This window comes from Mugil cephalus, chromosome 8 (assembly GCF_022458985.1).
Source record: "Mugil cephalus isolate CIBA_MC_2020 chromosome 8, CIBA_Mcephalus_1.1, whole genome shotgun sequence".
NCBI classification, from domain to species: domain Eukaryota; kingdom Metazoa; phylum Chordata; class Actinopteri; order Mugiliformes; family Mugilidae; genus Mugil; species Mugil cephalus.
Genome location: NC_061777.1, coordinates 4521200 through 4548837, shown reverse-complemented (window position 1 = coordinate 4548837; position 27638 = coordinate 4521200). Strand labels below are relative to the sequence as shown.

Below are 27638 nucleotides of genomic sequence, written 5' to 3'. Positions count from 1 at the left end.
ATGATGTAACAGGTCAACCATAAAGGAGGCCGTATTAACCCGCTAACAAGACACATATCGCAACCTCCCATCAGTTATTTGATTTTTTTTCCGTTGCATGGAAACTGGGACAAGGATCGCATTAAGGAATTTCAAGCATACCTTGATTAAGCTGTGCATGTGTTAAAAAACAGATAAAAGAGGCTGTAAAATCAGATTATAAAAGTTTCTTTGTAAGAGATTTAAAAGCTACTTCTTTTGAAATAAAATGAAATAAAGGAGGAAACATTCAGATTTGACTCTGTCTCTTTTCTCCTGCATCCATGTCATAAAATTACTAAATACACAAGCTTTTAAAACATGGACTAAATTCATATGATCTCACACGCACACTCACACAGATTTGAAGACATCATATAATGAAAACCAGAAATGTGCTGATTGTATCGCCATTAATAAACTTTCAATCTGCATTTCTGTTCATATTTCAGTAAAATGCACTGCTGTTATTCATAAAAATAAACGTTTTCTCTGTCATGGAAATATTTGAGGAACTTGCTCGGTTGAAATAAGCTCCTGGACACGTGATTATGTTTCGTTATGTTGCTGACAACTAGTACTTATTTGGGAAACAGACTAAGACACAACAGAGTACAGATAAAGAGTCGAGGCCTAACACACAAATCCACGCTCCTTTTTCTCCCATTGTTCTTCCCCGTCGGCCTGTTTTTACATTCTTTTCTCCAGCTGACCTATATCCAAAATCTTTGTTCAAACTACTGAGGACATCCGTCTCCAGCCACACAGCAGTCGTATTACACCAAGCGGTAGAAAGTATCTGAAGTTGGACACTTTAAAAGGACGGTTGTTATTCCCCAAGGAGGGAAAAAGAATGACCATAAAAAAGACTTTACAAGCAAATTCCAGGAAGGTACGGAAAAGATCTCATTTTGAATTTAAACAGACGACCACGCCACTGAAAATCAATCAGGACTCCCTCAAGACACTGTTTCTTTTTTTTTATTATTATCTTGCATCTCTAGTGGCTCAAGTCCCAGCTGTGCCATGGTCCAGGTGCTGGGAACAAAAGACACCTGTCAAATCCAGAGGCTTTCAACCACAACATGAGCATGAAACACAAAGATAACATGTTTCCCCATTGAAGAGCTTATCTGACTCATTAAAGCGCTCGGCTCGTGAAAGCAGCTGGTGGCTCAGGTTGATAAAAATCTATGTCATAACTGAGACGTGACTAGAAGGCAGCAACCGACTCTGGAAACAACACGTGTTTGAGTTTAAAGCCGGAGGACAGAGGTTTATCCTGAATCACAGCGAAGACGAAGAACTGTGGAGGAACTGGTGACGAGTGACTGTTCTGAACCGTCCTCCTCTTAGTTGTCATGAAGAAAGATGTCCACCAAATGGAAAAGTTTAACAATCAAGAAATCTCAGTACATATATTAGGGCACTGATGTTTTTTGCAACCGGATCCGATATTTTTAATATTAAGTATCCAAGTTGGGATCAGATCAGAAATAAAATTTCCTTCCCTTGAGATTCATAAAGGCTTTTCTCATCTTACTTTTTTTTTTTTTTTTTGATGACATTTGCACTGTGCAAAAGGATTAAGTTCAGTAATTATTGCTGTCAAAGTTAATGCAGCGAGGAGACGTTAGCTCGAACCTTGGCTCCAGAAGTTTCACCAGACGGTGAAAAACTGTGTTCTCTAACTAAATAACCCTCCTGAATATTTTACTGTTTGACGTTTCACTTATTTTAAACACAGCGTTACGTTTTTTTTTTCTTGACTACACTCCCCGATTAACCCACCTCACTATACAGACAGTGAACAGTCTAAAGATACCGTCACCTACTGGCACAAATGTGCACGACACCCACATGAAACAAGAAAAAGAACAATTTGGCTCCTACACTGAATCAGCACCATCAGTTCACGCATTCACTTTTGCATCAGCTGAACCAACAGATGGAAACCATCCATCTTGACAAAGGCAGACGATAACTGGTCCACGGTGACGCTCTGATGCTCTGATGCAAGAAAGGAGGAAAAACAAAGGAGGGCTGCAACGACATCAGATAAAACGCGTTGATTTACATAAACCATGCAGTCTCAGCATTAATCCCTAACAACTATGCTGTGGCCACATATGTTGGAAATGAGACTCATCTACACTTCTCAGTTTTCTGACCTCAGAACGATGAGATAACAGTGACAATATTTAGACTATTACAGTGAGTTTTGTCTCATTGTCCTCATGTGTTTCCAGACAAGAACACAAGGACTCTCTATAAGCTTTCCAGTACGTCTGAATGTTGATTACGAGCGTAAGTGTAGTAGATTTCCTTTAACACTCTTTCCCAATTAGGTCAACACTGTCGAATATGTCACTATGATAAAAAAAATAAATCTTAAATATACTGGTTGATGTTGTTATTGGCGGGTGCTCTGTACAAAAACACATCAAATTTAAATGAAATGTAAAATATATTCCAGTCCATCTGTTGCACACCTCGTCCCCATCTGGCCCCGACGCCGGCCGCCTTTTGTGTTCGTCTCCCTGCGCCGCTCTCAGCTGGCCTCATTGTTTATTGTGGCGAGGTCAGGACTGTACTGCTTAATGTGGTGACATCAGTGCTTAGGCCTGATTAACTGGACTCGGTGTCGTTTGTCGTCGGGGATATCAAGCACGCTAATCTAAAGGGGACTCGCCGCTATCACTGTTCAGCAGCTGGGGAAAACTCGTGATCGGAAAGTGACCGAACTACAGAGATAAAGAGTTTGTTTGCACCAAAAAAAAAAATAAAAAAATAAAACATGTGACACCGTTTTGTATTCACAGCGACAATTTTGGCCACACATTAAATAAACAGCAAGAGGGCGGCCAAGTAAGGCAACTGAACCTCCACAAGCCTCCATTGAGTCCTCATTAATTCCCAAGGTTCCCTCTCTGAACCTTTTCACTCAGATGAACCACTCCAGAAATAGAGAGGAGCTCAAAGATGGACTCAAGAAAAGAAAGAAGACAAGAGAGGGAGGGAGGAAGGGAGGGAGAGAGGGAAGACTAATCCCATTAGCTAAATGATTTGTTCCACTGAGAGATGGGGATATGAAAAGGTGTGCATGGGGAAGGAAGGAGGATGGGAGGGGGGTGGTGACAGTAGCGATGAGGCACCAAAAAGGAACTCCTTTCTCCCGTTTAGCTGCCCCAGGCACCCAAAGCTGTGCACACATTTATTCACATATTTGAAAGTCTAATTTAGTCCCTTAGGGGGACGAGATGAGGAAATGCAGGGACAAAGGAAGAGAGAGTGGTGGACACTCCAGCAGATTTAGAGGTAACAGCATGGCACCTATAGACCTCTTTGCAGTTTGTAAACAGTGGGATGTTTTTTAGAGGGGGCGGGGCTTAGCTGGAGGCAAAACATCTCAAACACTATAGCCTGTAAACGCTGGTTAGCATATTTCAATGGACTGTTTAGGCAAGAAAGGATGATGAAAACGTATTATTTTAGAGAATATATGAATACACTCACTCCCAGAGACCGTGAGTGTTAATTTAAAAAGCTGACTCTGAGTGATGGGACCATATTCACCGACCTCTACACTCTCTGTCACTGGATGGACAATTTGACCAAAGGAGGACACAGAGGGGACAAAGTCTGGTCTGTCTTTATCAAGTGAAGCCTCTCCAGCAAATATATTACAAGAAGTGGAACCATTGTAGACACAACTCGCATTGTGTTAGCTAGCGGTTAGCATTAACGTAACAGGAATCACCCAAATAATGACCAACTTAACGTAATTTCAGTTCCCTTTTACTCGAATCCATATCGTTATCCAGGCCAAAACTGATGATGCTTTACATATTAATCTTATCTGTTATGAAGTGTCGTTGTTGTTGTTGTCTTACTCAGATCCTTTCTTTTAATCACCAAAGCCAAACCAAAGTTATCTACGACTGGCAGTGGCTTGTACGCGATAAAACTTCAAGTTAGTGTTTTTCATTCTTTGGTTTTGGCCCCAGAAAAAAAATACAGCAAGACGACATTTTCATGGCTGAAAGTGTTCACGCCTCATGCTTCCGTCTGTTTTACCTCCAGCTAACATCCTGATGTCACAGTAACGTAGGCCATGAAGGGGTCTATAAAAACATAAATGTAAATGTTGTAATACAATCTGCCGTTAAGGGATAAAAACTAATCTGTACCCAACGTAGCGAAATCTTATGTGCTTCCAAAAAAAAAAAAAAACTGGCAAAAAAAAAATAAATGAACAAAACCTCTTGGTATTTACAGGATATGAACCCCAGTCCTGCAGAAATAAGTGGAAAAACACTGGGACAAACACAACCCTCGTCCTTCAGCACTGACAGACACTCGGGTTTGTCACGTTGTTGGTGAATGAAACACATCTTCATACAGGAAAGTTTCAACGGCCTCAGGAAGTCGCTAAAATAACAGTTTGCCTCAGAGAGGGGCCGAGTGAAGAAAGATGACCGATAATAAAATAAAATAAACTACAGGCTGACATCTTAGAAGCAGTTTCTCACTAGAACCTAAAAGTTTAAACTGCAAAAAAAATAAGTAAAAATGCTGACGTGTGAAGGAATCTGAAGGATTCCTGCAATTTTCTGCAGCAGAGGTCGAGGTCAGAAACAACAACAACAAAAACAACAGACAAAAACACAAAAACAAAGTATTTAGGGCAAAAAGAGAGATGCAGTATTTCACATGGCCTAAGAAGGAGGAAACCTAAATTTAAGCAAAACAAAAACAAATGAAAAAACACTGCAACAACTTGTTTCATTTTAAGGCATATATGTGCTTTCTTCATTATCCCAGAAACAACTATTAATGTGCAAAATGTTTGACTATTTTATTTAAAAAGTAAAATAAAACTAATTTTATTATTAATTCAATTGTCCTCATCATGTGATTAATTGCACAGTTCCAAATGGTTAAAAAAATACATTATCAGTTTGGGAATAATATGCATGAATAAACCAAGTTTAATAAAAGATATCAGTGTGTTTTTGATCTTTTTGACTTCTAATACTTAAATCTATTAGAAATGACAGAAAGTGACAAATATTTGCCGTTTAGAGTTTTTCAGATGGAAAAAATCTGCTGCTCTTCCATCTTAATTACAATCATAAATCAATTATATTGTATAGTACATTGAAATTGTGATGTTCATTGTACTTATTTATAGTCATTTAAAGACCAAATGCTCAAAAATCATGGCATAAAACAGCGTTTAGTTTAGTAAATATGCAAAACATTCGTTAATTCAGTTTTGTAATGTTGTGTTATAACAGTATGGCTTAGAGAGTAAGAATAGTCACATATTTCACCATGCCGATATAAAAAAGAAAACGGTTTAGACTCTGACAAAATCAAATGTGGATTCCCAGCCATGGTGGAGCAGAGGAAGTTGTAATAGCTGTGGGACTAACTAATGACTTCCGTGTCATCCCTTTCATTATCTTGGACCGGGCTCGTGGTCACGGGGTCATAGGCTACAAAAACAGTAGCATGCCTTCATAGGTATAATGCAACGCATTGTATTGTGCTGGCAGTGAAGGGCTGAGCGTGTGACGGGGTGGGATGGGGGGGGGGGGCATCTTCCCAGTGGGAGTCGCCCTGGTTGACAATAAGGGGGGTGAGTGTGGGGGGGGGGACATTCCACTGGAAACACTGTGACATTATGGCTGGAGGATCTCCACTTCCACCCAAACAAAGGGATTAACTCCCGGGGTGTTTGTGGGAATTTTTTTTTAAACGTCACCGTTGGGAATGCTTCAGAGGAGAAATAAAAACAACATCAATTCATACAACTCGGTCAAAACGACTCTGTTTGCTTTGATTGCTCATGAACAGTCATGGTTTTACCAACCATGTGTTTTTTTTAACTGTGTTAGCAGAACTAAACCACAGTCCCACACGTTGACAGCTTGTACAGCAATGGAACCCCATGATTAAGTGATTTAATCGTAAGCTGCATTTATTTTATATTTGGCTTGGTAGGAATGAATCGGAGAAATTAAATGATCTAAAACCAAACAGAAAGGCACAGGCTCCTCTGGCTACCAAAAATGATGGAGTTTTGCCCTTGTTTGGGAGTTTGTAGCAGCTTCTCGACACATCAACGCAACAAAACTTTTTTTGTCCGTGTGGTGATTGGTTACCATTCTGTTATTGGTCAAAAAATTGGAAGTGGGCGTGGTTTATGCAGAAAAAGAGGGAATGCCAGTGGTAGAGAAACGATCCAATGGACCAAATGGAGCAATGGTCCAATCCAAAAATAATTGAAAAAAAGTGCCTCTCCTCGTCCATCTCCTGCATTTCCCACAATGCTTAGCACGTGTAACACATGCTGCAGTGGGAGGGGCCTATGAGGACTTCCCCGGAGCTCGGCACTAGAGTTTCACATGAAATATTAATAACATGGGCAGAATGAACTTTGTTCTTGTTCTCACAGCTCTACAAGCGAGAATGTGCACCACCAGTCAAAAGTTTTAGTACACTCCAATATTTCTTCCTAGTTTTATTGAAATGTGAGAAGTTTAATGTCTCATTTCACTGATAAAATGAAAGCATAGAGCAAGTAAACAACTGAAGTCAACTGTGAACACACCTGTGAAATTCTGTCTTTCTAAAATGGAAATCAAATCAAATTTTGTTGCAGAAGTTCCCAGAAATGTGTGTCACTTGTAGGGATACTGTGTGCCGTTCTAAAAAGAAAAGTACAAATACTGTATGTATAAAAGATTAAAGATGGCAGCACTTTTTCACGTGGGCAGTGGAGAAAACTCCACATTCATCATCCACTTCAACAATTTACCACAAACCACAGGTTTCCTCCAAAACATCACAAGCCTCAAACAAATATAATTACTCATAATTATTATTATAAATTTAATTGTGGGTATTTTATCATATAAAATGAATACCAAGCAAACACACCTTCATCAACCCAAGTCAGATTTTCTACAGCGTTTATTCCGGCATCACTGAGCGTCTCTAAAACAGACGGCCATCCATGAACAAATATTGACTTGAGTGATGACCTGAGCTCTGCTGTTATTTCAGCCACACCAGAGGGCAAGGACAGTCAGCGTTAGCTGGTGGGGAGGTTTGGTGGCAGATGTCGCTGAATATGTAAAACGGCTAGAAGCAAGAGGAAGGGAGGGAGGTTGTAACAACAGTGAACAACAGATGAACTGTCAGATATCACCCAGTACATCTCTGGTCAAAGCCTGGTGAGGAAACGCATGTCCGTTTCAGTTCCATATGTCCTCTAAATATGAGCTTTGGAAACATGATCCCAGTCATTTTACCACTTGACAATACTCTCTAACACTAAACAGCACAATGATAATTGTGTGACACTAGGACCAACTAATGAAACCGTGTGACAATTCTTGCAATAAAGTGACAATAAAGCTCAAAATCACAAGCTGCATACGTCGTCCATCACCAAGCAACTAAATATCTGAAAGATTTAAAATATATGAAGCTGTAAATATCACAAACTAAACACTTTTACATTTATTGTCATATGGAAACACAAATTAAATTCTTGGATATTGACATTTTGACACTGAATAATTATACATATATACAGACACCAGGGTGCTGAACATTGAACATTGAAATGTCACAGGATGTTATTCACTTTGTCTCTCAGTGGTCATAATGTTGTGGCTGATCTGTGTATATCATGATTAGGATTGAATAAAAGTTTAAAAGTACAATATATTTATTAGTTCTGGTAATTAATAAGTGGTTAACCAAAGGACTAATCGACTACTCACAATATAATTGAGAAATAATAGAAAAGATAGTCAATAGATTAATTTATAAAGGCTCCATTGGTGACATCTGCCGGTACAAGAAACCTCTTGTTTTAAGTCTCGTTTTAAACTATATGATTCAAGTCATCCATAAGTACCATCCGTCAACTATAGACCTCAACAAACAAGTCAGTGCTGAAGCTCCGTCTCTAATTTGACTAAACAAAACATGCTCACTTATAGCAGCGAGTTTATCTGCTCTCTGACCACGTAGTTCAGAGGAACACGGCTATTTTACTGCAGTCAGAGGTTAGTTTTCAATCATTAATAATAATGAGGGCGAGTCAAAAGCATATGCGCCTTTACTTCTCTATAACTAATCAAGAATGACCTCAAGAGAAGAGCTGTAAAGAACCTGCCCCTCAAACTGCGACGTGGGACGGCTCGGGGAGCACCTGCGGACGGAGTTGCCATGGCGACCTGCCCCTTCACTTTGTGGAAACTGAAACCCGAGAGGATGCCGGTCCATTGTCGAGCAAACTTCTCTACAGACCTTGTTTTGCTGAAGCAACAACCGATTTCCATATCTGCAAGTTAGGATGTCCTGATCGGTATCAGGAGGACGCATTTTTTTATTTTTTTTTTCCTTTTAAATGGGTATTGGGTTTCAGCCAAGCCTTATCTTTTGTAATTATTTATTTTAGGTCTGCCATAAACCAAAACTCAGTTGCATCAACACGTCCTCTCCTGTTTTAACGGTAGTTGGCTAGCATCAAAGCTGCTAGAAGAAGAGAAGATGGTGACAAAGATTCCTACTTCTTCTGTTTCAGTAAACACACACACACACTAAAAACACTGAATAATTACACATTTCTTCAATAATCTATGTGATCATTTCAGATCCTGTAGTCAGTATTTACCCTCTAATGAACGTGCAATCATGAAACGCAGCCTCCTGTAAATGGAGGCTCATATTAAAACCCTCTCCGTGCGGTCTGCTGACGGCGGACAGCCTTTATGTGCACAGGAGCTTTAACCGGAGCAGATAAGATCAATGCTGTCACCAGGGAGTCAATCTCCACTGTAAACAAAGCACCGCTGACCGCAAGGGGAAATAATTTACTGCTGCAGTTTAACAGTTTACCGAGAAACGCCCGACGTTCGGCAGGAAGATGTTTATGCACCAAATCAAAGGCATGCAGCCGCAGACAGGTTTTTATGAAAGACCACTCGCTGACAGAAAGCGGCTTTGTTTCCGTTTTCGGAGCCACTTCAAAAGAATTGTTGTTTTCACCTGACTGTGGCGACTTCCTTTTAGGTTGGAAGGCAGACGTCCGCTTTAAATTTCAAGAAAAGTTCCCAAAACAACTCATTATTAGAGCTTTAAAAGGGATTCACTGTAAGTCACTGGACATCCATCATTCACAGGGAGGATGCTCGTGTGTGGATGTGGAGACTCATCTAGAACTTGCCGTGTTTTACATTGGAGGAGGAAACACTTCAGAAAGGGCCAGTTTGCTGCATGGCTGCCATCTGTGTTAAAATGCTGGAATGTTAGCAAAAAAAATCCCCGAGTGTCCAGATGATTACTTCCAAAAGGATGTGACAAATACATAATCTTTCCTCCCCAGTCAACAGCTCGCAATTACAGTTACACTCTCGGGGTTTACACACATTATACACTCTAGGAGTTGAGCAAGTTCAGATTTTTTTTTATGAGGAAAGTCAACTAGTCTAGTCTCTGACAACGTCACTAATAAAAACACAGTAGAAAGTAATGAAATCTTCTATATTCTTGACCTGAACACACATGCGGAGAACAGACGGCTCATGTGCTACATACTGTGAGCTGCAGATATGTATAGCCTGTATAATAACAGGCAGCACATCAGCACCATCAATAGTATTTAATAGTGCTCCACAGCTCCAAGAAACTCCAAGTCTTCTCCATATACTGCAGCTTAACATCTAATAACTTTATCAAATAGTTGATGTGCAGCCTCCTTTGGTGACGTTTGATGAAGTTGTGAACCAACTGCCGTCCAGAGAAGAGTTGTTACTGTCACGTGATCAGCTACTAGTAAACATGATGCGTCAACTAGTCTGTACAACCCACACTAACCACAAGCTGTTTGTCCACAGTCCCTCAACTACATCCAGTGTTTCCCAATATTCCATATATACACACACACCAGTATTTTCCTCTCATGCATATGCAAAATTTACAAGCCTATCAGCTGGTGTGTCCTAGGTCACCAGCTCACTAGTCGTTCAAGTCTGGCCCAACTGAAGATATGGCTTCTACGATATGGTTTTCCACCCCCATAACAACTGGATACCAGACTCAAAGATGGCACCTCCAGGTTTGCACAGATGTCTCTTTTAAAATGGTGGGTGATGAGCATGAGCTGAATAAAAGACTCATATCAAAGTAGGGATATTTCTGAAGAGGAGGGGTAAGGCCTGGTTCATAGACGCAAACCAGGCCGATGATATCGCAAAATGTTTGTTGTTGCTCAACTGACGCTGGCAAAAGCACAAGAATGTGGAACACAAGAGACAGTGGTATGTCTGCCCCCTTAACTGCAGTAAGGACCAGGATGGTGCGTTCGTGTCTCTGGTTCCTACCTAGATCTGGACAAGGAGAGGCATTTCCAATATTGCCAGATGTCACCGTCAAACTTTGATGTCACTGCTCGTGAGAGCGGTCAACTTCCTATCAAAGCCTCATTCTCTCCATGTTGCAAACAGTCTGCACTGCACATTTTACGCCGCATGGCCACCGTATGGCAGCCAACGGGTCAATCACGTCAACTATGAACCAGGCCTAATATGAACTGACTAATTTATTGGACAGTTCAAGCTTTTCCTCCTACATCAGTCCTACAAGGACATAGATCAAACTTTGGGGACTGATGCTACTCAGGTCCATCCATTCTGCACCAGAGGCTACGTGAATAAAGCACAGACTTCAACTCACAACAACAGGTTTAAAGCTCAAGCAAATACAATCCAATACAATATCAACTTTAAAAGAAAAAGTCATGTTTTGGGCCGATCATGAACAACTTCCACACTTCCCTCCACCACCACTTTTTCTGCACAAGTGCAATAAATTGGAAATTGATCATTTGGATTAATATTGTTTTTGTCTCAGTTTGTCCAGTGAATTATCACTGTCACCTGATGTACATATGTACAACCTGTATTTTGAGCTGCATTCAAAATTTCTTAGCGAACTATGTAGAATATTGCACTATATCACAATATCATAATAACAATAATGTATCGTATAGTGACCCCAATATCGCGATACGCATCACAAAGTCTTGAAGGTTTTTTTGACAGCTACACAACCCAGAACAAAAAGGTTTACTGGGAATGTGTGGAAAGGCAGCTGTAGACACAACAAACATCCCCCTCTCCAACAAAACTCAACCGACCAGACCCCTGAACCAGCTCAAACCATCTCACGTGTACACTCCTCTGCATTTTTTTCTCATACTTACAATCAGATTAACAATAATAAAAACAGGTACAAGGTCTGTACTAACATGTGCAAGTTGATACTGAAGATGAAAGCAACTAGTGGTTTAAAAGCACGTGAGTATCCTAAACATGGAACAGGAGAAAACCATATTCCCGTTTATTACATTTTCTTTCTCGCCACATGCCACAGTATCCCAGTTAGGATATGCACAACCTATAACTGACATACTTTAAAGTTCAACCCAATGCCATTCAGAACATAAAGAACGATACAAAAAGTGTGTTTTTTTCCGCATTTTATCAGAAAGTTTGCTGTTAATTACGATAAAGAGATTAAAACTCAACGTGGCATCTAGTGGTGGCACAGTGTCAAATTATAACCCAAACAAATAAGTGCTTTTATGAATGCACAGCATCTCAGAAATGATCCACACAAAGAGCAACAGTTGCTGAAGGAACTCAGTTAAATTAATTCATATTTTCCACTCACCTTAAAGGCAACAAAGTTATCCTGCAAATGCATTTCGCTCCAACTCACAGACAGCACCCAGCACCACCAGATAGAGAGCGAGGGATTAACATGGAGACGTCACCCGGCGCTGTCTCACACGGCGGAGCGCGAGCCAATCACAACACAGCCGCGCAGACACCAAACAGACACACACTGTAACCCGACGATCCCATCCAGCCAGGGAGGCTGTAACATGAGCAGGCGGGCGGCTAGTGGGCCGAGGCTCAGGGGGTGTTCTCTCAGCCGTAAACAGTGGCATCCCAGGCAGGAGACAAATTCAACAGCTCGTTCTGTGGTGAAGAGAGTGAAGCTGGTGGGGAGAGTTTCCAGCGGCACCAAGGCGGAAAAAAGGCAAGATGGATGGATTTTTATTTTATGGAATGAAGACAGCATTAAGAGATGAACCCGCGATTACCCAAGAAGAAGGTTAAAAAAACAGTTACAAGTTATTGCTGATCAAAGTCAAACTGAATTAACACATTGTTTTCAGTTGTAAGATGATGATCAGTACTTTGGGAGAGATCCACAAATAAAATAGCAGGATAATGACTAATGGTGTCTTTATAACCTGTACATAAACAAATGTGAAAACTTTCATCTCTGCTTCAGAGCATTATGCAAACGATACCGAGAACTAAACCAATTCAATCCAGGTCTTGGGCCAAGTGTTTTGTTTACATGCACAGCTTAGTCGAGCTATGCTCAAAATTCAACTTTCTGAATATGGTCCTTGTCCCAGTTTACATGCAATGGAGAAACTCGAATAACCGACAGGAACATGTCCTCTTCCTCCTCCTCCTCCTCCTCCACACTAGGTGGTGATATGTGTCTTGTCAGCGGATTAATAGGGCCCCCTTTCCGGTTGACCTATTACGTCAAATAATGAACAGGAGTTGTTCATGCTGCAAAACAACCAGATGGATGATAGTTCAGCTTTTTTAGATCTCACACATAATGTGTGCACTATTTCTGTCGCAGATAAGATGGCGCTGTCCCTCAGGTGGTTCTTCTACCGACGTTTTTCTTCTTCAGTGACCGGCTTTCTTGGATGTTTTTGTTCTGGGGTCATACACCAGCGCAGTGATTGTGGAGCATGCACACACGCATAGTCCAGTTAAAGTCCAATTAAGTTGTATACATGCCAGAGAAAATCTATTTCCAATCGCATTATCTGGGTGTCTTAGTCGGATAAGGAGAACTCTGATATTAGTCGGAGTAACGCGTTTACATGCTCTTATGTTGTCCAGTTAAAGTCGGATTAAGGCAATAATTTGTTTTTATCACATGCATGTAAACATACTGACTGTAGCAAAAAAAGAACTCAAACCAAAGTTCATTCTAAAATCGTACGATCGTATCACGTCATCTTGTCAAGATGTTAAAAAAAAAAAAGACAGATATTCATGACAACTGATGTGAACCCAAGATGACCACAGCCTCTGTCATCTGTAAAGAAGCAAATCACAAACGTTTGAACGCCATCAATGAAGCCTAGAGAGGGTGAGCGTTCAGCTACAACATACTACGGTTAATTAAAGAGCCTCTTGCACCACCTGAATGCAGCCAATCAAACCAACTATTTGTCCAAGCAAGCATTTCTTCTAAAGGAATCCGGACTTGGAATTATATATTTTTTTTTTATTCTCTAACAATCTGGTGACTTCTTGCATTATAGATTTGCGAGAAACTAAAGTTCAGACTCATAAAAACTAACATAGGAAGCCAATAATAAAGCAGAATATGGTATTTTTGATAAACAATGCTTGCATGCCATCTGTTTACGGCTGGTTAGCTCTGCTGAGGGAGCGGGAGTTCTGGCTAAATTGAATCACGGCCCGAGCTGCCTTCTCGTGGAATGCTTCAACTTGACAAGCGAAGTCTGTGCATGTCTGCATAGCTGAGGGATTATCACAGTATCAATTGAGCCCTGAATTCTCTCTGCACCTGCCCTGTCCTGCTTAATGTACAAGAAACAGGCGGGATTTTTTTTGTTTTTTTCATTCACACGTTTATCTGGGGGGATAATGACAGGGTGAGGATGAGCCTTTCTCTATGACCTGACACTTCCCTCTGAACAGTGCTGGATTTTTGGCTGGATGTTTGGTAGAGAAGGGTGTTGAGTGCTTTGCTGATCCCTAGCACAGGTTGAATCCTTGGTCCTGTCAGACTGATGCTGGTTTCAACGGGTGTTAGCAGGATTATATTTAAGATTTCTTAATACCGTGCAGAATGTAATGCATTAATAGCCAGTATGAATAAGTGAGTACCGCCTAGAATTACTCACAAAGTAAATTAATCTACTGGTATTAGAGTATAGGCTACCAGAAAATCCTAATAATGTCATTAAATCCCTATAAAAAAAATAGTTTTTCTTTAAATATTTGGAGTTTTAATTTGGCTTTCAGTCCACGACCATATAACAATGAGAATGAAAAATATATTCTTTAATGGCAACGGTACAGTTTGAAGGCTTGATGACTCATCCTGCACTAGGCGGCATGACCTAATTAATGCCCCAATAAAGACCTTTCTTTTCATTTCATTCCCTCATGCATCCATCCTCTCCTTCACCAGCACCACTAATGTCTTTGGCGACTGGCTCAGACACGTATTGGCAGTGCCCTCCAAAGACTGTAATCATGCAAGTCATTTCACATGTGAGGGATGAGAAAGTGACTATGTGGCGTAACTACCTGGCAAATTATTTGAGATAAAGACTAATCTTCACAGGCTTTTTCCGAAAAACGTACGCTAATTATGACTTTTCAGCACATGCTCAGACTTTGCATTGTTTTAGATAATGATTGAGTCAAAAGGTATCATCGGTACCATCTGTATCAGTGCCAATTCAGGCATTTCTAACATAATCTGATCAACTCCACCTTTGGCTTAGCCTGGTCTTATTCGTTTTAGGTCTGCCATAAACCTGTAGCGTTAAAACGTCTTCTTCCTCTTTGCTGGCGCGTCACAGCTACCAAAAGTAGGAAGAAGATTACAGAGAAGGTTGCAGGGTTAATGGCGTTGGATGACCAGAACATTTCTAGAGTACAGATCACAAGTTATCACCATGTGTTGGAGCTTCTGTACACGCAACCCTCTCCATTAACCCATTAGCTTTGACGGACATATTTATTGGACTTGAAAAGGGGGATAAGAAAAGTCTTTATCAATGTCCAGGGGACGACATTTTGTTTATTCAAGACTGTATTGGTTGATACCGAATAGTAAAACATCAGTAACGGATCGGGGGCAAAAAAAAACTACTTGATCAGGACATAATCTCTGGAAGAAATTATCAAGTGTTTAGCCTTTTAAAATTCCTACATTGATGCAGCCATAACCTCCATAAATATGCCATTAATGTCTATATTTTTTTCTAAAACAGACTAACTACAGCATTAAGAAGTATTTACAATGAATCATTTTCCCTTCATGCACATTTCAAGTAAATCTGCTGATGCCAAACATACATATCACTTTATATAGAGTCAGTAAAGAACCTCCTTTCCCCTTGAAGCATGGGCAAGGCATTGAAAGGTAATTGATTGTTTTGGCATTCCTTGCTTTAGCACACTGTTTTCTTTTTCTGCCACTCCTCCCATTATGGTCAACGTATCAAAACAATCATTTATAGCGTGCTTCGTCAAGAACGGTGCCTTTTCTTGTGGACGTCTTTCCGTGTAATTAATTTCATTTCACAGGACTGTCGCATTAGCACAAAAGCACAAAGTTGGCGAGCCATAGAAACCATTTAATTGCACCTAAAGACTGGATAAAGCACATGGAATAGAGTGTGGTCAAGGTTTTATATAACTCCAGCCGCACTGAAGAGAGTAAAATAGCAGGTAGGGAGTAGGGAAGTCAAGTAAGCAAAAACTCATTTCATTTTATCTTATAGATCACCTCTGATCTTAAGGGCACTAAAGAGCACACGGTGACTGAGAGGAAGCATGAATGGGGGGAAAGGGATTAACATACCAGGAAACAAAACATCTTTGTGAAACACACTTCAAGGTTTAGCCGGGGTTAATCCGAGCCACACCGAGCGATGCCTCTACTCATGTTTACCACGACAACTTTTCTACCCAACAAAAACTTCACACAGGTTGAAGCATGCAGGAGTGAAAACTGTGTGCAGCTGGAACATGATATGAAGAAGGGCTCTCTAAGTTACACTGCATGCAACATCAATAAAAAAATAAAATAATAAGTGAGGCACTAGCTTGGAGCTAGAGACGAACTTCAGCACTTTGTGCTTTAAAGGCAGAAGAGGTTATCAAGTCTAACTGTCAGCAACAACTTCCGCTGATTAAGATGCTTTTGGACACAAAGGAGGACCGGAGCTATGTACCAAGCCACATTTAAAGTTAGTAGTTTGAATCTAGAACATTTAAAAAGTCCTACATTAAACTTGCAATCCATTTTTTTAACCATTTCAGCAAAGAAGGAAGTTACCTAAATCCAAAGGGTTTAAGAGAGACAACTAAAATGTTTGCATTATAGAACACCATCATTTAAAATTTTGGAAGACGTCCAGTTCTTTCACTATCAGGGACATGAACTCTGGACCTCCATTCTGGCAAATTGGACTTGGCAACTTTGACTCTGAAGTACAGACTCTGCAGGATAGGAAGATGGAGAATAGTCGTTCGGTAATTTGGAAAAGCAGCATATTTTCAAACCAATTTACCTCCTAATGCATCACAGCTCGAACAAGTGGGGCAAGAACACGTTGCACAGCAAGTGGTGACGTTTCTCAAGGCCACAAGAACACTTATTGATAAATGTCCCAAACAGTTCCCCACAAAACATTAGCGGGCAGGAGAAGTTTGAGTTGGCTTCAAGGTTGAGAGAGGTGTACTCAACCGAAAAAGCCTTTAAATATGAAAGTAAACATTATTTGAGAATATATTTGCGGTGAGTGTTTAAAAAAAGAAAAAAAAAAAAAGCTTGTTTCTCGTGCCGTCTCAGGCCACTCTGACTCGGTTAAGCCGATGAAATCCAGCAAGGAAAAAAAAAAAGATTTTGGAGCAGTCTTGCCAAAGCTTTGATCATTCAAATAATGACTTCCTCACAAATTTGCAAACAGTGTGGTGCTGGTCTGGCAGCCAACGCCAAGCTGCTGGAAATCTTTTAGTAGGATTCCCCAAAGCTTGATTTTTCCCTTTTCTTTTTTTTTTTTTTTTAATACATTCAGCAACTTCTGCATTTAGAATCCGCAGCATAGATCTAGTTTTCTTTTTCCAACTTTCCTGGTTTGTGCCCAGAGGCTACTTGTGTGATATCTTCAGTGTAATCTGCCATAAACAGACACATCTTTCATCAAATATGTGCATTTCTAAACTTCTCTGGAGGTTTTTTTTTTTTTGTCTTTGCAGGCGAGCTCTGATGGTTAAGTAGATGTACAATTCAAAGTATCTTGTAATAACAGGTCAGCCTCTGGGGCGTGTGTAGGTCTTTATCACACACACTTGAAAATCTGAGCAACTGTACAACTCCCCTCAGTCAAACCAAGAGTAAGTAAGAGTGGTTTCTTCAAGGTTACCCAGCAGTAATGCTCTCAGAAGTAATATGAGATAAGAATGCAGATGGTTACACGCAAAGAAATTACATTTTTTCAAGTTAGCGCAGACCAAGTATTATTTTTAGCACTAAAAGTGCAAGAGAACACAAGTATGCACAGATGTTTGACCACAACTAAAATTACAACTCAGCAACCCCTGCACATAAAATTACAGAGAATACAGCACTGCAGGGATTCCACAAAAAATGTGCACCCGCAAGAAAAGCAGAGGCCAGATTTGATGAGCAAACTGCTCAAACATGGGCGTGTGGTGGAAGTCATTTTCTCCTAACAAACACTGGAGGGATGGGAGTCAGAATCACAAGGCAGGGGCGGCGGCGGCAGGGGGGCGACACATCCGAGTGGTGGAGGTCCGGCTTTGATGTCGTGGACAGGAGGCTCGTCTCACCAAGGTGCTAATTGAGAGACCTCGGCCATATGTCCGCCTTGGGCTGAGAGAGCAACCTGATGATGTGGACTCAGAGCGCAGCTAAGGCCGAAGTACCAACCGACGCCAGGCTGCGCTTCCACCAGATCTGCTTAAGTGTACGCAGAGTGAGGACTGTGTCGGACTGTGTTGGTATATGTGTTGGTTTTAAGACATGCACAACGTACAGAATTAGCATTAAGCTTGTTACTGTTGCTTGAGCTGGAGCTCAGAACTATCTGGGAAATATGAGAAAACAAGAGGATATGAACAACAAATGGTCCAGTGTCTGTAATAAAACCAAAGGATTTAAGTAGCAAGCTCTAGTAAAATCAAATAAATGCATCTCTTCCAGCCAAAGAAGTTTTATAAATGACTATTTTGTGCATTGTTCTTAATCTATGACAGCCACAAAACTTCTTCTAAATGTCCAGTTGTCCAGTTTATGTTGTGCAACGCTAAAATTCAACGGTTGGTAGAATTTTAGCTCAAGTGCTAAAGACGGCAAGCTAAGAAATAAGGGTTTCCACACATAGGTATTAGGCAAATGTGGGCGTTCGTGAAGGTTCACAGTCTGATACAAGTGAATATTTTCCCCCAAAGTCTTTGTACAAAAGGTCACCAAATTCACCAAATCCACACCAGCCTGGGACTTTCATCTCTCAAGGCATTCTTTGTTTGGCCTCCTGGATGAAAGCACTGCTCAAAATCTGTACTTTATTATACCCAAGTGCAGACAAATGGATTCAGGGATACGCCAAAATGTGCCACACTGGAAGCCAAAGAATTTCATTAAAAAGCTCTTTCACAGTGCTCATATTCTTCCCCCCCTCCCCTCCATTTCTCCCTCCTTGACATATCAATTCTCTAAAGAGAAGTGTGAGTTGGGGAGAAGATGCAGAGCCCTCTGTTTGACCCCAGCTCTTCACCAACACAATAGGGACCACCATCCAGGTCTGTATTATGACCCTAAGATGCCCCCTTAAATAGGTGGTGCCGACTCAACGGAGGAGTGGACGGAGGACCCTGCTGTAAGTTTGGGATATCGGATAGGACCACCAGCGGCTTCATTCACACTGTATGCAACATTTCCAAGTGGATGACAGTTGCTTTCAGTGGACCATAAAGACACTTTTGTTACGAGTCAATCACTGTACTGTAGTCCAAGATTTGAGGAGGAGGCAGTGAAATGAGCGCACAGAACAAAAGAAACATTTCCACATAAGGGGTGGGAAAAAAATATCGATATGACAATTAATTGTGATACTTTTTCTTCTGATACAATATCAATTTTAAAAGGAAAAAGTCATGTTTTGGGCTAATTGCGAACGACTTCTGCACCTCCACCACCACTTTTTCTGTACAAGTGCAATAAATTGGATCGTTTGGATTAACATTGTTTTTTGACTCGGTTTGTCGCATGAATTATCACCACCATCTGAGATATATATATAGATATATACACAACTTGTATTTTAATCTGCATATAAAATGTCTCTTTGTAGAATATTGCAATATATCGCAATAATGTATCGTATACTGGCTCAAGTATCGCGATATGTATCGTATCGCGAAGTCCTTGTCAATACCCAACCCTATTCCACATGCTCGGCGTGAGGATGTTTGTGGAGTTGTTTTAACTCCACAAGGCGAAGTCTCAAGGCGAAGTCAGAATGGATCATATAATAACGAGGGGGTAGTAAAAGAAAGAGAAGGGAGGGAGGGGTAAAAATCCCAACAATTCTTTATAATGAGCAGCCACAATGAGGCTAGGGGCACTTCCCTCCCTCGCCTCCTGTTGAGCTCCTTCCATATTTCCCTGCACTTGGAGCTCAAAGTTCAACCCATACAAGCGCATGGGAGACACTTGCATTACTCGCTGGGTAATACCTGCTCGGCGCAAATGGGTTTATTTGGTTGGAACTGCTCCAAACCGGCACGGGGAGCAGGTGCAACAAACACCATATGACTTTAAACATAATCCCCGATTAACCAGCAGCGCTTCATGGGATTGTCCGGTCTGGTCGCTGCAGGACCACCTGACCAAGCACACGCATCGAAAAGACATGCATTGAACCTAAAAGTATTTAAGATAACTTCGTCTAGGTGGCAATTTACGCGCAAAATAACACATTTAATGCTTTGATAAACATACATTTTTCAGAAGCATTTAAGCAAACGCGTTCAACTTACCCGACGCCAAGTGTCTCCCACGCTCTTATTTTGTCTTGAATGCAACTCCTTGTCTCCGTTGCTTCAACTATTCGGGCTTGAGGTGAAATTCTTTGATGGGAAACCGTCCGGGTAACGTGGCAACTTCGCGCAGAACTGAACTTTATCTCCACGGCGCACGGCACGTCCCGTCTGCAGCAGCACCACCACCGCCAGCCTCTTTGTACTCGTCCGCCTTCACTTCACTTCACTCAGCACACGGCAGCGAGTTGACCCGCGGTCATGCGCAGTTGGTGCCAAGACGAGCTCCGTCCGCTCGGCGCTGCTGCTCCTGCTAAATGAAGGTTAGGGAGTGCTACAGGTGTAACTTACCTGGCCCTGCAGCTTGGCCTACTTTTACTGCGCCAAGCCGAGACCAACCAGGATATCCACGCTGGCTTGTCACGCTTGTCTAAAAATACTCCCCCGGAAACGTTTCTTTAGGCTTTAAGGATAAAGTCAGCATTTGATGTAACACGCAAGCTCTTTGTTTACAAACTAGCTACTAGATAACTCAAATTTGCCGCATTTATTAAAAGAAAAAAGTTATAAGAAATACTTTAGTTTTCAATATAATTTGAATATATACAATGTTATAAGAAATGCGGAATATTTCAATATAAATTAAATATATAATATTCTGCGAAGTCAGAATATATTATATTCAACTGAGTCCCAATAATAATTCTAATGTTCTACTTTAATGCAGGTATATATTTTTGTATATTGCGGTGTTTGCGATTTTGTTTAATTTTATTTGTATTTTTATGCAACGAACACCGAGGCAAATTCCTCCCAAAAGTATTTTCTGATTCTGATTCTGTTTCTCTTCCGCACAAACATATAGTTCTTGGAACGTCGAAGGTATTTCAAATAGCTTGGCGCATTGATATCAACGTTTCTTAATAGTTGTCCTCTTCTAATGACTCGTTTGAACGGTTTTTGGAAGCCTCTGCTTCTTAAATTAAATATTTAGTAGATTTGCCTCTTAGAACGATCCTCGACGTGTAGGATGGTTGATTGGAAGAATAATGTTATTTGGAAGTTAGAAAACGCACCAACACAAGTTGTGGTCGTGAATAAAGTCAGCGTCCCAGATGAGGTTGACTGTCCAGGCGCGTCATCTTGTGGCGCTTTCTTGTAACAGCATTAGGTGTTTTTTTCCCCCACAAAATCCACAGAATAAATATTGGATTATAGAGCAGGAAAGACCCGAAATGCATTCGGTTTCAGTGCAGATGCTGTGACAAGTGAACACAATCCCCTACAGTAGCAAGTGAAATAAGTATTGACCCAAGAACTCACAATGACACGGTGAAAATACAGTTAGCAACTTTTATATATTTTATTTAAGGTGCATCCTGTTTTAATTACGAGGACTTGGATTGTGGAGAGGAGGTGTTCCTGGAAGCACTGTGTCCTCAGTGATCATGGGACTGAACAAAAGCAGCAGCTATGAATCAGGCCTTCACCAGAGAGGAGCAAATCTGCCATGTGTCTAATAGCCTCATGGTGGCGCATCAGTCTTTGGAGGTGAGACTGGTCTGACCATCAAAAACATCCGTGAAAAGGCCTGAAGGAGGCGGTGGTGTAGTGTCAAGAAATAAAAGAAAATTATTCACAATTAGATAGAGTGTAACTTAAGCCTAAGACATCAAGATTTCCAAATCCAAGTCTGCACAACTTTAGATAGATAGATAGATAGATAGATAGATAGATAGATAGATAGATAGATAGATAGATAGATAGATAGATAGATAGATAGATAGATAGATAGCATTTAGAATAGGCATACAAAAAACTGTAACAATAGATATTGAAATCTTTAAATGTTCAGACTTGCGTTGAGAACAATGCAAACACTCGGTATCAGCATGGCTCTATATATCTATAACAATACCACCCTCTTCTTATCGCTGTTAGACTTGCAGAAAAGTAAACGAGCTGCTTTGCGCAACCGCCGTCTCAATGCAGGCATGTGCACCTTCTATTATGCCGGTCACATCCCTCTATTGCCAGCGTTATTATTTCATCACTGAGCGGTTGTGTTTGCACAGAGCCGCTCGTGTTTCCAGCTGGGGAGCCACACCTCTCCCGCAGCTCAGGATTGGCCCCCGCACTCCCACTCCCTCCGAAGAGTTCCGCGTTGCAGCGGATTTAAGTCCTGCAGCGTTTCCTCCAGCTTCCACTCACCAGGCTGCAGGGGAACCCTTCTGCCACCATGTCCGACCAAGGGGGCTTCGACACCAACGTGGTCACCGTGACCCGCTTCCTCATGGAGCAGGGCAGGAAGGCGAAAGGCACGGGGGAGCTGACCACGCTGCTCAACTCGATGTGCACGGCGGTGAAGGCCATCTCCAGCGCTGTGCGCAAAGCTGGCATCGCTCACCTGTGAGTTAAAGCGTGAACTTTTGTTTTTGTTGGTTGCACGGTACCAGCGACTTACTTTTTTGTCAGTTTTCAAGTATTCACTGACAGACACATGCATCCACGCTGGTGCAAGTGTAGCTGGAGATTCAGGTTCTCTGTGCCAATCGGGAAGCTCATACCTTAAGCCATCACGCCCATTTGTTTGTGATGTTCCTTGTTTGCAGTCGTTTCCTCCACAGATTTGATGTCTGATTTAGTTGTAGCATGTGTTTGTGCTACTACTTGTGTCACCCCAGTGAGTTTTAAATGTGCAAATTTCATCACGCTTTTTATTAGTATTATTGTTTTAATCCCTGTTGCTGACACAGTCTCATCTTTTCTAGTTGTCTCCATACCCTCCACACAAAAAACATATGCGAGCATAGATTTAGTTTGTTGCACTACTTGTTTTTTTTTCTTGGTTTTGAATCACTTCTGTTGTTGGTGCAATATTTTACTCAATCACCATCTCAACAGTGCTTCTGTGTGCAGAAGTGCAGTGTCATGCCTCACTTGCAACTTTTTTCTTTCTAAAATCAATCACATGTAAACTGCAGACTAGTTGTGACGATCTCATCTCAGTCAATCCAATCCCTGTGTGTAACTGTAGAGCTGGTTAAATAGAACTTTTTCTTGTAATACAAACTGCCCAAGAGCTGAATCTCGGTTAATAGGTGAGAAGGTTGTTTGTGCACAGAAGAAGTGATGTTTCCTACTTGCCCGTTTTCACTTTTTAAAAAAAAAATCTTTTCTGTCTTATCAGTTATGGGATTGCTGGCAGCACCAACGTGACCGGTGACCAGGTGAAGAAGCTGGACATCCTGTCCAACGATCTGGTCATCAACATGATCAAGTCGTCCTTCACCTCCTGCGTGCTGGTGTCTGAGGAGAACGAGAAAGCCATCATTGTGGATCCAGAAACCAGGGTAAGAGAGCGTGACCGCCAGGGAGAAAGTTGTTCCTTCCTACTGGACGAGTTTAACGTTTAGTTTTCTCCGGGAGCTTGAAAAACCTGCTTTAACTTATTTAAGATCTTATTTCTGAAATCACCCATCGGCAAACTGAAAACAGGACAGTCCAGTTTCCTTTCTTTCCTCATATGAGAGGTTTAGGAAAAAGGACTTTCCAGTTATTTATTTTAAAACTGATAATTTTCAGATACCATCGGCCTATTTTATCATATTTAAAGTCACAGGCAGCTGCAGTTGACCTGATTTATATTTTTGTGTTTCCAGGGTAAATACATCGTGTGCTTCGATCCTCTGGACGGCTCCTCCAACATCGACTGTCTCGTCTCCATCGGAACCATCTTTGCCATTTATAAAAAGGTATGAGCACGTGTAATCAGTGTGAGGTTGCTAAAGAATATTCACTGGTGAAAAAGTTGCGCTAATGTAGCATTACCTATCTGAACAACATTTTCCGAGTTTAAAAAGAAAGTTCGCTCCACTCAAATTTGGAGATTTCTTTTTCCATCGCGGTCTGCAGCCCTCTGTGGCGAACCCCTCCTGTCCTGTAGCAGGTAAAGGTTCCTTACTTATGTGCACGTACATAGATATTTACACTTGCTCTTTCTGCACTGTTTGCATCCCTCCCAACTGTAGATGCGTGTGTCTTTATAAGTATATCCTCCTGAGACCCTGCGTCCACATATGGGGACGTTAAGTTTTTATTTGAGCTTATTCCGCTTCATTTACACGCATTTAGTCTGCCATCTAGTTGTAGCAAAGGTTAAAACTTTTTTATTTATGCTTATTAACATTTCTAGTTTGGTATGACGTGCAAATTTAACAAATTAGCAATTTTTGCTAATTAGCAAATACTCGTCTGTGGACGTTGGGTCTTAATTGTTTGCAATTCGTTCATTGCACAGCCATGTTGAGGTATTAAAATAAAAATAATCCTAGTGTCCACATATGAGGACAGTGTTTTTTTTGGTTTGTTTTTTTCAAAAACTACTATGTCCAGTTCAGAGATGATGCTTAGTTTTTATACGTCTTAGGTCCAACTGATCCCAAAAACCGTGTGCATACCAAACAATAGCTCGGGTCTCAGGAGGATATAAAAGCATACTCCTTTTCTATATTTGCTTCCTTATCTTCCTTGAATGCTGCCTTGCTTATTTGTAACATATCTTTTTAGATTTTTTTATACTTTTATTCTTTAGTCCACCCATATTTGCACTGGCTGTGTGATTGCTGAATGTCTCTGCTGCTGTTAACAATGAGAATTCCCACCATTGTGGGATGAATAAAGGCGTATCTTATCTTATCCTACCAACGTATATGGTTTCCCTCAGACCACTGATGACGAGCCCTGCGAGAAGGACGCTCTGCAGCCGGGCAGAAACCTGGTGGCTGCAGGCTACGCCCTCTATGGCAGCGCCACCATGGTGGTGCTCTCCACCGGCAACGGAGTCAACTGCTTCATGCTCGACCCAGTCAGTACCTCCCTCCTGTTTTTTTTTTTCCAATGCAAAGCCCATGTGTCTGAAAGTTATTTAAAGAATTTTTGCTGTTCAGGCGATCGGTGAATTCATCCTGGTTGACAGGGACGTGAGGATCAAGAAAAGGGGCAAGATTTACAGCTTGAATGAAGGTTATTCAAAACACTTCAACCCTGCTGACACGGAGTACGTGCAGATGAAGAAGTTCCCTAAGGTAATACTGTCTGTAAAGCAAAATAGTGTTTTATAATAAAACGTTTGTAATTTTTATCTGGCAAATCCATTTTATTAGAGTTCTGTCTAAGTTTTCTTTGACTTTTCAATGCACGTTTTGTCCTAGCTCTATCTTGTTATAGTATTATAGTGCAGACCTTGTACCAATAGCTACTGTCACATTTCTCCAGGATGGCAGCGAGCCCTACAACGCCCGTTACATTGGATCCATGGTGGCGGATGTGCACCGAACGCTGATGTATGGAGGAATCTTTTTATACCCGGGAAATGCCAAGAACCAAGAAGGAAAGGTAAGATCCTGCACTGAAGTGTTTATTCTTTTTGTTTGTAAGGCCATTAAAATACTTCATGAACCTTGCTCTAGTTCACACACACACACACTTGAGGTTAAACCCACAGTGCTGTGCTTTCAAATAATAAATATGAATAATTTAAGCATTTTCCACATGTCTGCTGTAAGCTGATCAGGAGCAGTTGAAGCTAACCCATGTGAGAATGAAACACCCTGCTGGTGCACAGGTGACCATGTGTTTTACGGTGAAGATGCAACAGGCGTAGCTGCAACTGATTCATTGCAGAATGAGAAAATAATAAATGCAACCCGGGTGCAGTTAATCTGGTTTAGTGTCGATATGAGAAAAGAAAGCAAACGACACGGAGGACAGACTGAGACTGTCTGCATACTGTTCACCAGACGTGCTTATTAATAGTGTTTGTGTAATTACACTTGTTACCAGAGGGTGGAGACAAACTTCTGTAGCTTTAATCTGATGGTTTAATTTATAGTACAAGATATTCCTTTTGAAAACCTGTACAAGGCTTTAACTACAGAGACTGTAATTAATTGCACCATTAGCCAGAGTTTCACTCACTGTGAGACGGACACTTGACACACGAGTTTCACAATGTTGTTTCTTCACTCTTAACATCCTTCATTTCATTTGCAAAATGCGGCCAAACATGAACATCACCCACCCGCTGCTTCCTGTCCGTCCTGTCACTGTCGACTCTCCTGTGAAGTCAATGTTTTTAAAAGATCGAAACCATATAGATAATGAAATAAAATGTAGGATATAGACTAAACATTTGTATTTATTTAAAAAATGAAAACTGCTAGTTCAGAGTTGATTTAAAATTATTACATATTTGTAGAAGTGCTAGAAGTTCACTGGAGTTAGTCAAAACTACTTCAAGAGAATTTTGCTTTTTTTATGCTTAGTATAAAATAAGATTTCTTTCAATTTACAGAATGGTGTTAGTCTGCAAAACCAAACGATATAGGGTCATCAGAATGCCAAACAAAGCCTTTAATTTAAACTTTAATTTATCGACTGTAGAGCCTTTGTTTTCTATTTTTTTTTTTTTGTTTGTTTGTTTTGGGTACATTTGTACTTGTCTGTTAGTCCGAAGCACAGTTAGTTGTCAATGTTTTAAATCTTTTAAAATCTAAAGAATAGTATTTCTTCAGGGATTTTACGTCCTTTACACTTTGAGACTTTGTTCTCAGTGAACATCACAGATGTAATTAATAACTCGGACAATAGAAATATATATATTTGCTTTTGGTTATTAGACAATAGCATTTCAAACTAGGATTTTGTTATGTTTGAAGAGGTAACTAACTGTGACGTCTCTTCTCGCTCCAAGCTGCGGCTGCTGTACGAAGGCAACCCCATGGCCTTCATCATCGAGCAGGCGGGCGGCATGGCCTCCACCGGCTACGAGAACATCCTGGACATCCAGCCTGTGAACATCCACCAGCGCTCGCCCGTGGCCATGGGCTCCTCCGAGGATGTGTTGGATTACATCGCCGTCTGCCGGAAACACGCCAGGAAGTGAGACCACACCGAGTCGCTCATAAGCCAAAAAGAAAGAAAGGGGACTCAGGCCTCATATTCAGCTTAATGTGAAATGTGTTTCGAATGGTTTCTTATGCAGATGGGAGGGAGGGAGGGGGTTTAAAGACCAAAAATGTGAAGAGATTTCCTCGGGTTGGTAAAGGGGCTAAATTTGAGTTTTCATGCTTCTATCTTTCATGAGTAGAAGAAGGTGGACGGGAAGGAGGTGGTTCAGTAAAGCTGAAAACTTGTTCTTCATAAGCTCTCACACACACATGAACGCACACATTCCACTGCAACTACAGGAGACCAAAAATGTGCCAAAAACAAAAAAAACAAGCACTTTGAATAAAAGGTAACCTGAAGACTTTCCCTCTCTGTTTACCTCCACATGTGCCTTAATTAGAATGAAGAAACATTCTACACGTGGCAAACGAAACCTCTATGCAATGAAACTTGATGCCTTCATTATGTGAAGCAATGACTGGAATGATGAAGTCTCAATAAACCAAAATGAACCTGCAGAGGACCACATCAGTGTTTTCATCATTTATTTCAATAATGTTGTTCAGACTTTATTTTTCTTAACTCAACAGCTATATTATTATATCAATAAATAACTTGTTTCTAAACCATATGTGATTTAAACCAGCAGAATATGAACGTGCATATTTATTTCTGAAATGAAAAGTTGACAGACTCCCTATAAGTCAA

The 27638-nt window shown here is 40.9% G+C and overlaps 2 protein-coding genes across 3 annotated transcripts in view; one reads left to right on the top strand and one right to left on the bottom strand.

Annotated features, from left to right (window-relative positions):
* The window catches only part of kank1a (KN motif and ankyrin repeat domains 1a), a 62267-nt gene extending 42015 nt beyond the window's left edge, over nt 1–20252 (bottom strand). Inside the window, exon 1 of one of the 2 annotated variants that reach the window (XM_047592436.1) lies at nt 19980–20252. The gene's annotated coding sequence lies outside the window, so the exon portion shown is untranslated. Of the gene's footprint in view, nt 1–11775; nt 11797–19979 lie in introns of those variants that run through there. The other variant, XM_047592438.1, reaches the window with a different exon arrangement.
* A 1881-nt stretch (nt 20253–22133) lies between these two features.
* Nucleotides 22134–27456, top strand: fbp1a (fructose-1,6-bisphosphatase 1a). The gene is made up of 7 exons (XM_047592849.1): nt 22134–22388; nt 23170–23332; nt 23642–23734; nt 24706–24846; nt 24929–25066; nt 25257–25376; nt 26734–27456. The coding sequence occupies exons 1-7, from the start codon at nt 22219–22221 to the stop codon at nt 26923–26925; spliced, it is 1017 nt and encodes a 338-aa protein (XP_047448805.1). The 5' UTR covers nt 22134–22218; the 3' UTR covers nt 26926–27456.
* The last annotated feature ends 182 nt before the right edge of the window (nt 27457–27638 follow it).